General features: G+C 36.6%; 1 protein-coding gene across 2 annotated transcripts in view; it reads right to left on the bottom strand.

The window, feature by feature from the left end:
* PLOD2 (procollagen-lysine,2-oxoglutarate 5-dioxygenase 2) overlaps nucleotides 1-15950 on the bottom strand; it is a 98828-nt gene that overhangs the window by 16737 nt on the left and 66141 nt on the right. For both annotated transcript variants that reach the window (XM_049867210.1, XM_049867211.1), the window contains exons 7-11: nucleotides 13918-14015; nucleotides 10111-10212; nucleotides 5555-5680; nucleotides 3809-3930; nucleotides 1912-2016 (exon numbers count right to left, since the gene is read on the bottom strand). In XM_049867210.1, the coding sequence (XP_049723167.1) occupies nucleotides 1912-2016; nucleotides 3809-3930; nucleotides 5555-5680; nucleotides 10111-10212; nucleotides 13918-14015 (553 nt within the window). The remainder of the gene's footprint in view (nucleotides 1-1911; nucleotides 2017-3808; nucleotides 3931-5554; nucleotides 5681-10110; nucleotides 10213-13917; nucleotides 14016-15950) is intronic.

Below are 15950 nucleotides of genomic sequence, written 5' to 3'. Positions count from 1 at the left end.
TTTGGAAAACCAAAATTCATATACTATTTGCCTCAATGTTTGGGCGTATAGAAATGTAAGGTTGGCAGCTTGGAAATGATGAGTTGTATTATTGCATTGAAGGGGCAAAAAAACCTGGATCGTGGTGGTCAACACTAGAGATAAGGAGAAGATTGGGGGAAGGGAGCAGGTAAGATGCTAGAAAGTCACACGTCCTAAGATGTGGCCCATCTCCTGGCCCTTCTAACCATCAGCCAAGTCTACCAAATCTCACAAAATGCTTGTGTATGTAAATTTCTCATGGAGACCACATGTTTGGACACAGAAGCAAGAATCATAGGTATAACATGGACTGAACTCTTTGATAGTTAATAGAAACCCATGGAACTAGAAATATCAACTGAGTTTTGCTAGCTCTCCAAGATCAAGGGCCCGAGAAGACAGCTGGGTATGCATCAGGGAAGTTTTATTTTTAGAAGGGATAAAACATTAGATTAATACCAAGGGGGTTTTGCTCAATAAATAATATAGATTCATTAAATAGTTCACTAAGAGATTACCAACATGTCACAACATAAAAACATCTAAATATTATTCAAAGCGTATGTACATTACACATTACTGCATTTCAATCAAATTAAGAAAGAGGAAATTAAGATTGCAAATTCAAGAAAATATTACTGAATTCCACTGGGTTTTATCAGTTATGAATTATAACTCTATCCCATACTGGGTAGTTCAATCGTTTTTCCTTGCCTGAGGATCAGAATCTTTGGAAAGTTACCTATAATTTATAGTTATCTTCAAGGGATGGGGCTGTATGTACAGATTGTTTCTGAGAGGTCTCAAATTTTCAAGTAAAAATTGTGAACTGACAAATTCTACAAACTGACAAATTCCAGCGGCATTTCCATTATAAACAGAGTAAGTGAAGAGAGCATAACAGATGTTCCACTGTGAGTTTTTTGCTCAGAAAAGTGAAAACAGGCATTCTAACATTTCATGAACTAAACGTTTTATCCATTTAGGGCAAAAATTGTGTTAATATATGTAAACATACCTAGAACAATCCTTGCAATTTGGTAAGCACTCACTAAAGGTAAGCTATTAGCAGCGGTAATAACAGTAGTAGCAGCAATAGTTATTAATAAGAAGTGAAGATTAATATCATTATATGGCGATACACACGGCAGCTTTTCCATTTCAGTTCAATGAAAGCGTGTATTGCTGAGTGATGACTAGTAGCATTAAATAAAGCTATAGATCTGACCGTGGGATGGTTTGTACCTCTGAAATTTCTTTCAAACTCTAAGAATTACAACTCTGTATGCAATATTCAGCTTTTTAGGCCAGAAGTTTTCTGTCATTTACTAAAAAACAGGGAATAAAACAATTTTAAATTTTACTATTATCAGATGGGAGCCCTAGTGGCACAGTGGTTAACAGCTATAGCTGCTAACTAAAAGGCTGGCAGTTCGAATCCACCAGACACTCCTCGGAAAACCTACAGGGGCAGCTCTACTCTGTCCTATAGGGTTGCTGTGAGTCAGAATTGACCTGATGGCAATGGGTTGGGTTTTTTGGTTTTTCAGGATCAGATGTGTTGTAATTTCAGCTAGCTTTTAATTAAAAAAAAAAAAAAAAAATTTTTAATAGAATAGGCCAAATACAATTGACAAAAGTTGCATTTTTTTTATTGTAACTAGTATTAAGTATTTCTAACTTTCATCAGATCATTTTCCATTTGACTCCTTTAAAAAAATAAGTAAGTACAACTGAAAGTTTATAAGGTGTAAAAAAATGACTTAGTGTGAGTTCTCTGAATTTGCTAAACACAAGAAAACAGACTGTGTTCCAAAGGCAATATTCTAAACATATAGACATAGAAAATGACTATTATTTTAATAATTGATACCAAATCTTACATAGTACCTGTTTTGTTCAATCAAAAGTTTTAAAGTCCTTGGATTTGTCAAAACAACATCTGCATCCACACTGAAGTAATAATTGCACTTTTCATCCTGACGGCAAAGATCCCTGATGTTGAAAAAGATGATGAAACAAGAATTAGAAAGAATAAGACTGCAATGGTTGAAAAATGATAAATCTTATACATAAAATGAGGTTTCTCTGATGTACTTTTCTAACCAAAATAGTGAGACAATATCTAAAAGGAGAAATTGTAAATTTTAAAATTGTCGATATATCAACACAGACATTCATACGTAGGTCAACACTAAAAATTTAGGCCAAGTAAAATATATTACCAAGCCACTAAATTTTTTAAGGAATATGTAAAAAAAAATCAGTCAGAATAGTAACTGCATATTTAATTCTCTCTGAAGGGGAGAAATAATTTACTCCAATAAATTTTTCAGGGACTTTTTTTGCACAAACCAAGATAATTTTTGCACACATACATGCACACACAATGTAAAATTTTGTTCATGCAACAACTCAGTTTTAAGCAAATATTGGACATAACAATGTACAACTCTTTAGGTATTAATACTTTTAGAAATTGATCTGCACAGAATTCTTTCTGTAATAGCTACTCCCCCTGCCTTCTTACCAGGGAAGCCTAACATTGACATACATTTTTCCTGTAGCGCCTGTAGTACTATTATCAATTACATCACATTAAGGACTGAGCCACTGGCCACACCAGGATGACATGAGAAATAATCCCACATATTATGTCTTCCACATTTTCAGTTCTCTCTTTCCTCGTTCTGAGGTCCCCTCGCTCATGGCTGTTTCCAGTTATCACATTCTGCTGCTGTCACTGTGTATCTCTACACCACATTTATTTCTAAGGTCGAACAGGACACTAGGCAGGAAATCTTGTTAAAACTGTGTAAATAATTAGAGGAAATAAGTTCTGAACGTGGGCCCGAAGGGCTCTCTAATGAATAAATTATGAAACCATTAGTAAGAACATCTGCTTGGTTTTTCAGAGGCCTGTTTTCCTGCCTATTTCTACACCCCCACACCGGGCAGAATCCATCACTCTGGGCCCAGAGCTTCCACAGTACGAGATGCTATGCTTAGTAGTAGACAAGAATGTATTCTGCCGAGACGTTACCATGTTTTATTCACCTTTTGATCAGCAGCTCTCAACACAACACTGAGCAGATTCAACCAACAATCATTGAATAAATGATTATTTTTACTATTATCAGTTTTGTTTGTGGTCAGAAGAATTCCAATGACTAAACAAATACCCCAAATCGCTCTTCTGGGGGTTACAGTATTATCTAGATTATTAGGTAACTGAAATGCTGAAATACCCTTTTCTCCCAACAATATGAAACACACATTTTTAACCACACACACAACCTTCAGACAGAGCACAATTAAATCACTGCTATACCAGTCTTGGAAACCCTGGTGGTGTAGTGGTTAAGAGCTATGGCTACTAACCAAAAGGTCAGCAGTTCAAATCCACCAGGCACTCCTTGGAAACTCTGTGGGGCAGCTCTACTCTGTCTTATAGGGTCACTGTGAGTTGGAATCAACTGGATGGCAACAGGTTTGGTTTTTTAGTTTATACCAGTCTTACACTATTTGTTTTTCTGTGTATTTCTATTTAAGGTCTTGATCTGTAGTACAATTACTACTTTGATTAAATGTGTTGATTCCTATCCATTAAAAGAAAAATGTAAATAACTTCCATAATCTTTTACAAGTATATATATGCAAACATAAACATAGTCTGACATTAGGTACACACACTGAGACACCCAAGTTTAGGATATTAATTTTGGAGAAAAGTTTGCTTTTTCTTAAAGCCTGTTTACTAGAAATTTTTTAAAGTTATTAAACATACATTCCCATGTTTCTGGCTTCAGCTTGACTTAGATCTTCTTCCGGTCCTACTATTTTTATAGAACTGATTTCATGTTTAGCTTTATCAAAAAATGCCTTGATGTCCTTTTCATGATAAACTTCCTGTAACATATTTAAAATATTCAAAATTAGAGAGAATGTAAGACAATAAGATGACTGAAGTATTCATATGTAGGTATTTGTTTACATTCAAAGTTGTAAATTCCACAATTCGCATATCCACTCAATTATAAACGATAGCCATATTAAACAGGTTATATTTAAAATGCTAAATGCCATATGAAAAATCTAAAATAGACACATATTAATATTCTTTAAAGAGAAGATACTTCAAAATGCTTTAAACATCTACTCCCAGACGAGCCTTGGCATTGTTGTTTAAATCCTGGGTGCTACAAAATGTTTCTAACTCAAAAGGGGAAAATGGCTTGCAGCCTAAGAATCTTCGACTTGCATTGTGTGAAATACCCAGGAAAAAATTTCCATTAAACCTAACAGATATTAATCTAAGTTGTAAATAAAAATAATCATATCTTACAAAAGATGATGTTATAATATTCTTTGAAAGCCAGAAAAAATGAATGGTGATATATAAAATTTTGCTTTAACAAATAGAGGAGAAAGTTTAGCAGATCGTTATTGTTAGGCAAACATGATGAAAAAATCATCAACATAAGATTCTGCCAAATCAGCATGGTTTACTCTGCTAATACTCAGATAAGATTATCTGCCTTCATGACAAGAGCACTTCAGTACTTTTATGCATCATCTCACTATTTCTGAAACGTTAATGCTGTCACAGCTTGTTAAAACCACTATAGTTAATTTTAAGCAAAACAGGAGAAGATAAAAACTCCTACCCTCAAGAAGTTTAAGGTCCTATGAACGCAGAAAAAATAGAAAGAAAAGACACAGTACGTAAAAATATAATCAACGTAAGTACATATTACAATGCTTTTTACTAAGTAAATGTTCTCAATGATTCATTCTTTTATATTTATTTTAACTGGTTTTCTATAAATTTAAAATACTCTCTTTTGAAAAAATGTCAATGATTAGCTAACATGGACACAAGGAAGAAAGAAAAACAGCATATGAAAATTATTAGAACAGGAGAAAATATCTCATAGAGTTCACAGCTCACTAGTTTTTCTAGATGATGTTAAGTACACACTTTTAACAGAAAAGGGACAAGTAACTGAAAAAATATTGAAGAAAATGTATTTAAGTTTAGGTTATATGTGGGAGGTGTTTGGGAGGTCCTGAATATTTTTGAAGGGAGTAACAGTATCTAAATCCTTTGGAGAAAATCATGCCAAATGTGTCATGAATCAAGACAATACTCTATCTGGAAGCCATTTCAGGTTCTGATTTTATGGTGTTATCAAAAGTTACAAATGACATAATGGCGGGGGCGGGGGGAAGACCCAAAGGCACAGGGATATAAGATCCTTTGATATTTCTTTCATTATATATTGTCATATGAAAATTGCTCATGTTCAACCATTTTTTATCTATATGTGGGTCATCATATTATAATATTGGCTTCTAGACTCTAAAATCCTTAGGTCCTGTAATGGCAAGGCAGTAATCACTTCAAAATTTCTCCATCAAATACAGCCCAATGAATTCTTTTAGACATAAAAAAATAATAATGAACAATTAAATTGTTCCAAAGATTATCAAAAATGTTTCCAAATAGAATATTCATTTCTCAAATACTTACTCTGTTATGAACAAAGAGTTTAAGAGCATCTTTTGGGTAATCCAGTGTCAACAATGTGTCCAGAAATCGAGGTAGGAAAGGAGTAGGTTGCTCAATAAAAATGCCTATTGTTACATTTGGATAGACCTATGTTTTAGGGCAAGAAACACAAAAAATATCATTAGTGTGGTTTAATTTTAAGTCTTATTCAAGTCTTAACTAGCATAATATAAAAACACAAGGATTTCAGTTCAAGGTAAGCTAAATTCAAATTGCCCTATGGCAGTTCTCTGACTCTTGAAATTTTTATGGACCCCATCAAAGTAATTTTACTGACATCTTGGCATTATGACCGAGGTTTGAAGAGGAAATACATATATTTATTATATTTTCTCCAAATTTAAAATTAATTAAGCATATAGTCTACTACTCAATACTTCCTTTATGACAGCACTTGAAGAAACTTCCTTCAACTCTAAGTGCTATTTTGAAAGCTTCATCTAAGAACTGCTTCCCTTTTTGTTTTCCTAAGTTCAGAGCTTAATTTGTAGCCCAAATACAGCAATCAAGGAGGACCGGAGCACCTTTACAGCTATCCTTAAATACGCCCTTTAATCCTGATAGTCCATTATTTTCCTTCATTATTCTATTACATGTGAGGAAAGCTATTTTATTTCACTAATATATTTTATCTTATTGTACCGTACCTATTTTGACATATTTTCATAAATCCTCTCTGGCAGTGTTTTAGTGTGCCATTTATCTTTCATATATTGCATGAAATGTATGCCAGGCCTTGTGGCAGGCAACATTTAGGAAAAGGAGAGAAAGCCTAGGCTTGAAAAACTTACAGATGGTTGGGGAACACAAAAACGTAAGTGAAGTACAATGTAAAGGTGTTATTACCAGAAGTATACAAAATATTCCAGTATAATGCCTTTTTAAAACCATGTCTTAAAGCCTAAACTTAAGAATTACAGATTTTTAGAAGTGTAATATATGCTAATTACTGAGTTAGGAACCTCTTCCCATCATTCACACAGGACACTTCACACATTCCCATTAACTATATTATAATTTAGTATGTATTTGAATTGAAGCACACCTCCTACACTGCTGAACTTCTTTGGTTTTTCAATTCATTTATTCACCCAAAATGTTTATTACTAAATCAATCAACAAACACAAAGAACTAAACACAAAATATCTACCTTCTAGGCGTTCTCGCAGTCCCTGGGAGGTGCAAACAATTACGTACTGGGCTACTAGCCAAAAAGTTTGGTGGTTTGAATCCACTCAGAGGTGCCTTGAAAGAAAAGGTCTGGTCTGTTTCCAAAAAAAATCAGCCATTGAAAACCCTATGGAGCACAGTTCTGCTCCGAAACACACGAGGTCGCCATGAGGTCTACTAAATGGCAACTGCTAGAAGTTCTCAATTTAATAGAAAAAATAAGCAAAAAGTGGGACACAGTCCTCTCTTATGAAATGAGACAATGTGTTGCATTTAATTTAATAACACCACATCCTTCTCCCTTGGAGCAGCTGGTGGGTTGGAATCGCTGACCTTTCAGTTATCAACCAAATGCTTAATCACTGTACCACCAGGGCTCCATAATAGCCTTCTAAGTTATTTATTATTCTAAATTTACACAAGAGAAAAATGGAGCTTGGAGAAGTAACCCAGAACATATAAACTAGTATGTGAAGAGCTGGACTTCAATCAACTACATCTCCTTTATTAATCTACCTTCAAGTTCATATAATTTTATATGATAATGGTAACAATAACAACAGCTAACATTCACTGAAGGCTTGGTGACAGACACATACATAATTTTATTTAACCTTCCTATCAACCCTCTGTTTCTGTATGCCCTCTAGATGATTCTGACTCACAACAATTCTAGGGTAACCTAAAGGACAGAGTAGAACTGCCCCATAGGGTTTCCCAGGCTGTAAATATTCTACAGCAGCAGATTGCCAGTCTTTTCTCCTGTGGAGCCGCTGGTGGGTTCGAACCATAAACCTTTCAGTTGGTAGCTGTGCACTTAACCACTGCACCATGAGGGCTCCTTTCAACCCTCTGAGATAAACATTATTATTTTCAAATATAAAGATACCTGCCTCTGGCCCACATCTAAGCGTGTGGTGGGCTTGAGATCTGAATTCAGCAAGTGTGACTTCAGAGTCCATGCTCTTTACCATGCACAGGATTTTAAATTTTACAACCCCATTGCATATTAAAGGAACCCTGGTGGTGCAGTGGTTAAACACTCAGCTGCTAACCAAAAGGTCAGTGGTTTGAACCCAACAGCTGCTGTGTGGGAGAAAGATACAGCAGTCTGGTCCCTTAAGATTTCAGCTTTGGAAACCACAGGGGCAGTTCTACTCTGTCCTATAGGGTCACTAAGAGTTGGTATCAACTTAACAGTAATGGGTTGGGTTTGGTTTGGGTTTGGGTTTCTTGCATAATAATTACACCTAAAAAATAATAACAAATTCAGTTTCCATGACGGAACGAGTAGTTTTCTAGCTCCTTTTAACAGGCTCTAAGACAAAAGAACTTAAGTCAAGAGATTTATTCCTACCTGCAAAAAAAAATTCTTGTTTCATATAAATATAAATATGTATCTTTGTACCAGAAAGTTAATATAAAAGGAAACAAAACAGAATAAACTGTATTAACTCTCCCTCGGGAGAACAAGGCTACTTTCTGCAAAAAAGATCAGGACAAATTTTTTAAACATTTTTGTGATGCAGCCTCATTCAGAACCATTCTGGCATTCCTTCCAGAGAGGAAACATTCAGTTTGTTATTTTAGAGACTGGCCAAAAGTCTTATTTTCAAATAAAACAGGGCTCTAGTTAGAAGCTCCTACATATACACAGGTTATTCTTTATCCTCCTTTCAGACAATGGTAAGACAAACTATTTAATTCAGGAGTTTCAGCTGACTACAGTGAAAATATTTTGCATTTGCATGGGGACCAGAGCTACCAGAACGATATTCCGGGAGTTTTATTTTTGCCTGTTTTGTTTCTACTGATCTGGCACGCTGTAACTACTCAACAAATCCATGGTGAATGAACAAAACAATGTCTTAATGACAAAATCACTCCTTAGAGCCCAATTGTTCACACACATAACAATCTTCTAAGGCAATTTGTTAGAAGAAAAATGTAGCTACAGGATCTCCTAACACTGCTGTCACTGAGGACAGGGCAAAGATCCGTAAGAACGTTTTATAGACAAATAATAAGTATTGGCGGTTGCTGTTCACTCTTAGTGTATAAATGATCAACATAATTATAATTCTCTATGAGATACATGTAAGTAGCATTGTTCCTGGCACGTATTAGATGCAGAGGAGCCCTGGTGGCACAGTGGTTAACAGTTAGGGCAAATTACGATCGCTAACCAAAAAGTCGGCAGTTCAAATTTACCAGCTGCTCTTTGGAAATTCTATGGGGCAGTTCTACTCTGTCCTATAGGGTCACTATGAGTTTTAATCAACACAATGACAATGGGTTTGGTTTTTTGTTTTGTTTTGTTTTGTTTGATACAGAGACAAAATCACTTACTGGTTAAGAATATAGGTTCAGGAGCCAGATTACCTAAATTCAAATCCTCACTGCAATACTTAAAAAATGTATACCCTTAGGCCGGTTACTTAACCTTTATATAACTCAGTTTTCTCATCTGTAAAACTGAGTCAATAGTACTGTTCATCACAGGGGTCTTTGTGAAGTTTAAATGAGTTATTATATGTAAAGTGCTTGAAACAGTCTCTTACCTACATATTCATGTATAATTATTATTTAAATTATCGAATCAGAAAACCAAGCACAGATAAAATTAATCAATGAAAATACTGAAGCATTGCCATCACTTTTTCTCAATGCTTTAGACCAAGTTGTATGCCAGTTATAACCAGCTGCCACTGAGTGGACCCTGACTCAAGGCAACTCCATGTGTGTCAGAGTAGAACTGTGTTCTATAGCATCTTCACTGGCTGATTTTTTGGAAGCAATCTGCCAGGCCTTTCTTTCAAGGCACCTCTGGGTGGACTCGAACCATCAACCTTTCAGATAGAAGCTGAGCGCATTAACCGTTTACACCACCCAGAGACTCCTTTGACCACGTTTGCTGTTGTTGTTATGTGCCGTCGAGTTGCTTCTGACTCATAGAGACACTGTAGGTCAGAGTAGAACTGTCCCATAAGGTTTCCAAGGAACGGCTGGTGGATTTAACTGCCAACCTTTTGGTTAGCAGCCCAGCTCTTAACCATTGCACCATCAGGGCTCCCAGTTAGCAGGCTTAAATAAAACAAAAGCCCCCAATCATAGCAAGATATGAAGTATGAACAACCAAGCCCCTTTTATCAGGTTCAATTATTACCTGGCTTGGCTTTCAAAGACAGTTTAGAAGTACACAAATCTAGCAATTTTTGGAGTCATCATGTTTTAAGTCTATAAATCCATTCCCTACCATGCAATCAGAGCTACACTGTGTCCTTTTTTCTAAAAATCACCATGTACTTTTTATCATCACACGTCACACACAGTCAATCCCACTTACATCGACTTGAGACAAGTCAATGACATTCAAATCACAAAGGGTGCAGCCGCTGTCCTGTGTCCATGAGTTAGGTACGTAGTTCCCAAAATAATTCAGCACAATCTGGCAAATAAAAGGAAACTGAATTAACAGAAGAAATCTTTCTCCTCAGTGTACTTTCCTTCTATAACCATCTAGCTTCCAAACATGTTTTCTGCATTAGGTAAATTCCTTTAATTACTCCATTACTTATCACCTAGAAAGGCACATCGCATAAACAAATTTCTCTGAAGACTATGAATCATAAAACGGGGACACTTCTGACTAGAAATGCAAAAAAAAAAAAGGCATTAAAAATAGTAAAGGTGCTTTTATTTCATTATCTAAGGACAAATATGGGAAGAGACACAACTGAGGAAGTCTAGAAGTCAAACAATGAACCGTTTTATAAATGGGCTAATGAGATGTATTACCAAAAGCAATGCAAATAAAGGCGGTCATGTGAAGACTAATTTAGTAGGAAGACAAGTTTAAAGTCCCATAGGAGACAACCACAGTGAATGGGGTGGTAGAGGTCTGACCTCTTACCAAGGCATCACCACACCAAATAAATAGTAGATGTCATCATCAAAAGGCACTGAAACCTTCCAGGAAACTACCCTACTGTAAACCAGGCTTCTGGGCAGTGATTCAGGAGCACTGACTCAGGAAAAGGTAGCTTGCAGATTAAAACAGATCTAAAGCAGTTCAAATCTATAAGCCGCTCCTTGGAAACCCTATGGGACAGTTCTACTGGGTTGCTAGGAGTCAGAATCAACTTGATGGCAAAGGGTTTGGTTTGGTTGAGAGCAAGTTCCTAATTACATAACCACAGTCAACAATAAGATAAAGTACAATAATGCTTCCTCACCCCCAGTCCCTTCCCCTTCCGGGCATCTCAGAGGAATTTCTTTGTGACTTTTCTCCATTCTCCTAGGTCAGCTATTGATATTCATCTTACCTGTAAAGCCTGTGTTCCTGTGTGTGTTTTAGGTGTTGGGTGGGGGCAGGGGGTGGTGGAAGGAGGTGAGGGAGAGAGAACAACAGAAGGGGAAAAACACTAAGATTTGCTCTGAGCCCTCAAACAAATCTGGCATATCCATATATTTTCAACGCTTTTACAAAAATTCAGCTAATTTAATCACAATTTTAATACCTAGTATGAGTGTTTGTGGTTTATAACTTTTTAAAATTTTAATTGTTTTATTCTTTCTTTTCATAAACTATAATTATCTTGCCTCAAGACAGTGATACAGTAGTAAACTAGCTTTGGCACTGATTTCATATTACTGTTAAAAGGATGCTCCTAAAACTTCCTTACGCATATATAATCATAATTTTTTTTTTTTTACTGGGAAGAGGCAACGAACTCGAAAGAAAAAAAAGTCTATGCATTGAATGTGGTGGTCAAAAATATACAGAACGCCAGCTGAGTTTATCTAGGTTCCTAAGGCCCAGAAAGAGATCTTAGCAGGTAGAACAGGTGAGGTAATTTGTCCAGTACCGTTTTAGCAGAGTCCTCCCATATATTCGGGATTCTGCCCAAATATTTCTATTATACTGAAACATGGACACTATTAATTAAATGGGACAATGGTCGCATTGAACAGACACTGTGGATGTAGTTACAGTTACAATGCACAGCTCACTCAGAAGATACACTCGTTCACATTTCTTCTGGGCTACAGGAAGTTCAGGAAATGAATTACAAAGCAGGAAACATGCCATTAGGGCACTCCTTAATGAGATATTGAGAGTATACGGTTTGTCGCCATTAAAAGGGTCAATGTGGTCATGTCAATGTGCTTCTATAATCAACAGAGAAATGAAAATTTTCACTGATAATTGTCAAAGATTACAAATGAAAACATGAAATTAACCACTCATGCCCTATAAAGTATGGCTTTAAAAGGAAGAACATAAAGAGATTCATGTGAAAGTGGACTACCTATTTGGTGTTATTTCTAAAAGGGATAAAAAATGTTAGTAGTATGAAATGCACTGTTTAATTATCTGTTACCCTTTGTTTAAAATATTCTGTGAAAAAAATTTTTTAAAAGAAGAAGAAAAAATACCCTCAAATACTTATGGCTCCAGCCATATCTGAAATTCCCATCTATATATAAAGACTGGCACTTTCCCCATCTTACAAAATCTCATAAAAATTAAATATTTATCTCAGGAATTACTGATCAGTAGATAAGACTACCTATGTGAATAACAAAATGGTCAATATTTTTTTAAAGTCTGGAGTATAAAAAGCATTACTTTTAGTTTTCAGAATGAAAACTTTATAACTTTTAACATTTTGTTTTTTATGAGTTCAATTTTCAGAGATAACGATATTTTAAAAGCATTAATTTTGACTGGAAACCTCCACCGCTTGGATCCCTCACCACAAACACTAGGTCACCCAGCCTTCCCACTTAACATCTGTTTTCTTCATAAAAACTGCAGACATGTATGCTGGCAGCTTTGGAAAGTGCAGACACTGTTTATGTAGTTAATATAGTCAGGCTGTTCATCTGGGCAGTCCTGGCTTCTAGGTGGTACTTCTTTCCTGAGCCTCCTTTCACAATATCAAATGCTTTCCAAGTCTGACATCATTTTCACTGGCAGAGAAAGTTTTCCAGCCAAATTCTTCTTTTCTTTAAAAATCCTGTAACCATTCAAGGTCAAGGTGGCACAAGCGCTGTGGTTTTTACACAGAAGATTCAGGTCCCTATTTTTATTGCACATCAAATTAGTTTCACTAATGATTTCTCCTTTTGTGCAAATCAGGAGACCGCTTAACTACTGTTTGTGTAAAAATACAACCAATTTCATAAGGATTATATTAACATGTATATTATCTGATATTTGAAAGAAACCATGAACATTGAAATAAATGTTTTAGGATTTACTACTTATAATAAGTAACCCGCAAGAATGAAAAGTTTCAAACCAGAAATCACAGTATCGATCTAAAACCTGTCGCTGTTGAGTCGATTCCAACTCACAGCAATCCTACAGGAAAGAGGAGAACTGCCCCGTAAGGCTTCCAAGGAGCGGTTTATGGATTCCAACGGCCGACCTTTTGGTTAGCAGCCATAGCTTTTAACCATTGCTCCAGCAGGGTTCCTTCAATCTAAAAACTGCTTTATATTAGATTGTATCAAGACAAGTATAAAAATAATTACACGGAATAAATATAGAAACATTGGTCTCTTGATTTGATACCAACAGTACAAACTTCGTATCTATATATTTTGCAATCAATAACATTTTGAGTAAGCTCAATTAAATATATCTGAACGCAAAAGCATTCAAAATTGCACAAATTATGCAGTTATGTCTTCGTCAATTACAATCCATCAACCTTGGCAGATAATGAGGGCAAGAGGAAACTTTCCACTCATTTAGTCACAGCTGAGACGTAACAGTGTTGTTAACTTAGAAAATGGCGACTGTGCTGAAACAGATGATCCCTTGACAACCTGAATAATTCCTGTTCAGAGAGGATACCTTAGGTGAGAAAATCTGGCTCACTCTCAATTATTTATTACTAAATAAAACACTAAAAGTGAAATTTGTTACAAATGGGATGAAAAGCTACCAGCTGGTTGAGGAAAAATCATCAGTTTAATTAATCTGAATGAAACCAGAAAATACACTGTTTTACAGATGAAACCAGGAAATTATAGACACCAAAATAAACCTCTTAATTAAAAAAAAAAAAAAAAATCCACATATCAATCCACAGTCTACATCCAAATAATAGGAACCCAGGTAAAAGAAACTGTTGCTCACCTTGGTGGGTCCATTTCCATTAATTGCCACTGGTAATGTTTCATAAAAAACATTCTTAGCTCTGGCTTTGCCATTTTCAAATTTCAAAACAACTTCATCTGGGTAAAAAAAAGAAAATGGGTTTCAGGACTTTAAAATAGGTGTGTGGGAAATTATTTATACACAAATCTACATATCTCTATCTCAGTGTGTGAGTGTGTCTTAGGCTGGGTTCTCTAGAGAAGCAAATCCAGTGAGGTGCACATATATAAGTATACATATATATATTTGTAGAGACAGAGAGATTTATCTCAAGGAAATGCCTCAAGCGGTTGTAGAGGCTAGATAGTCCAAAGTCTGTGATCAGGCATCAGGCTGGCGGCTTCTCTTGACTCACACAGCTGCAGGAACTGACAAGTCCCAGGATCGGCAGGTCAGATGGCAGGCTACTGGCTCACAGGCTGCAGAAGCCGACAATTCTGAAGATCAGCAGGTAAGAAGCAGGCAGTTGGTTCACAGGCTGCAGAGGCTGATGGATCTCAAGATCAGCTGGAAATACAATAGGCCACTGGCTCAAGTTCCAAGAACTGGAGGTCGTACAATGACGAGCAGGACGCAGGATCCAGAGCAAAGAAGCCAGCTTTGCCTGAATGCCCACATATATATTGGATTCTGGCCACACCCCCGAGGAAACTCCCTTTACAACTGATTGGCTTATTAACATCAGAGCACATCACAGAGGATGACTACATCATTACAAAACTGCCAAACTACATCACTGCATAACTGCCAAATTACATCATTACATAACTGCCAAACCACTGATAATCATGACCCAGCCCAGTTGACACACAATTTGAATCACCACAGTCTACCCCTTGTCATCTTGGCACCTGTACACATCTCCTTAAACCATAAACAATCTCTAACTAAAGACAATACAAAGTCATACTTGGGCCTAACATGACACAACTAATATGTGTACAATTGAAAACACACTAGCCCCATTTACATCTTATATTTTATAAATAAAAAATATTTGATGCACACATACCAGGAAGAAATACTCATAACAATTACAGTCCTTGTTTCTGCAGCTCATCATGTGGTCATAAGTGGTATTTAGAACTACCTTCTTTCATCAACCATTCTGTATTCCCTTTACCCTCAGCAAGCACCTCAGCTGATGATTCTTTGCCTGGGGGGTGACCAAACAATTCATTACTGAAGGGTCTGGGCCATTAGCAGTCTTGTCAGAATTGGGTTGCTATAGTTTTCCATTGATTTTAATAATGGCATGGTAGTGCTAACAGATGCCCTAAAAGATCTCTGGTATTCCAAATGTACTCCACTATGCAACATCAATCCAATTTCCCCTTGTTAGTCAGGTCAATCATACCAGCCAATATGGTAACTACCTTCTTTGCCTGTTGATCCAGAGGCATGAGGAGCCCAAAGTGGTCAGGTGGCATCCTTAACTTCCAGTTCAATGGAATCTGTATCGCGTCCCCAGGTGGGAGTATTTCTCCCTTTGCAACTAAGACTTTTTGACCCACAGAGCATAGGGTCATGGAGACAGGAAGCAAAAATTTTGCGAGTGGGTAACTAGGGGTATTAGTGAGTGGTACCACTCCCCAATCTCAAGCCCCGGGTTCCTGGAACCGTGAATCCTGCATATGGCAGTAATAGCACCATATATGGCCGATAGCTTAGAGCATATACAGCCTCCTGGAGAGCACTGCCCCAACCCTACAAAGTATTGCCACCTAGCTGGCTCCATAATTAAGTTTATAGAAAGCCACTGCATCTTTCTATCAAGCTAGCAGCTTCAGGATAATGGAGAACATGGTAAAACCAGTAAATTATGTGGGCATGGACCCACTGCCGTACTTCATTTGCTGTGAAGTAACTCCCCTGATACTGTGTGGGATACCATGACAGTGGATAAGGCATTCTGTGAGTCCGTGGATGGTAGTTTTGGCAGAGACACTGCATGCAGACAAGTCAAATCTGTATCCAAATTGTCTATCCCATTAAAGATGAAACATTGTCCT

The sequence above is a fragment of the Elephas maximus genome, chromosome 23 (genome assembly GCF_024166365.1).
Source record: "Elephas maximus indicus isolate mEleMax1 chromosome 23, mEleMax1 primary haplotype, whole genome shotgun sequence".
In the NCBI taxonomy this organism is placed as follows: Eukaryota; Metazoa; Chordata; class Mammalia; order Proboscidea; family Elephantidae; genus Elephas; species Elephas maximus.
Note: the sequence above shows the minus strand (reverse complement) of the source record. Positions and strands in the feature narration are given on the sequence as shown.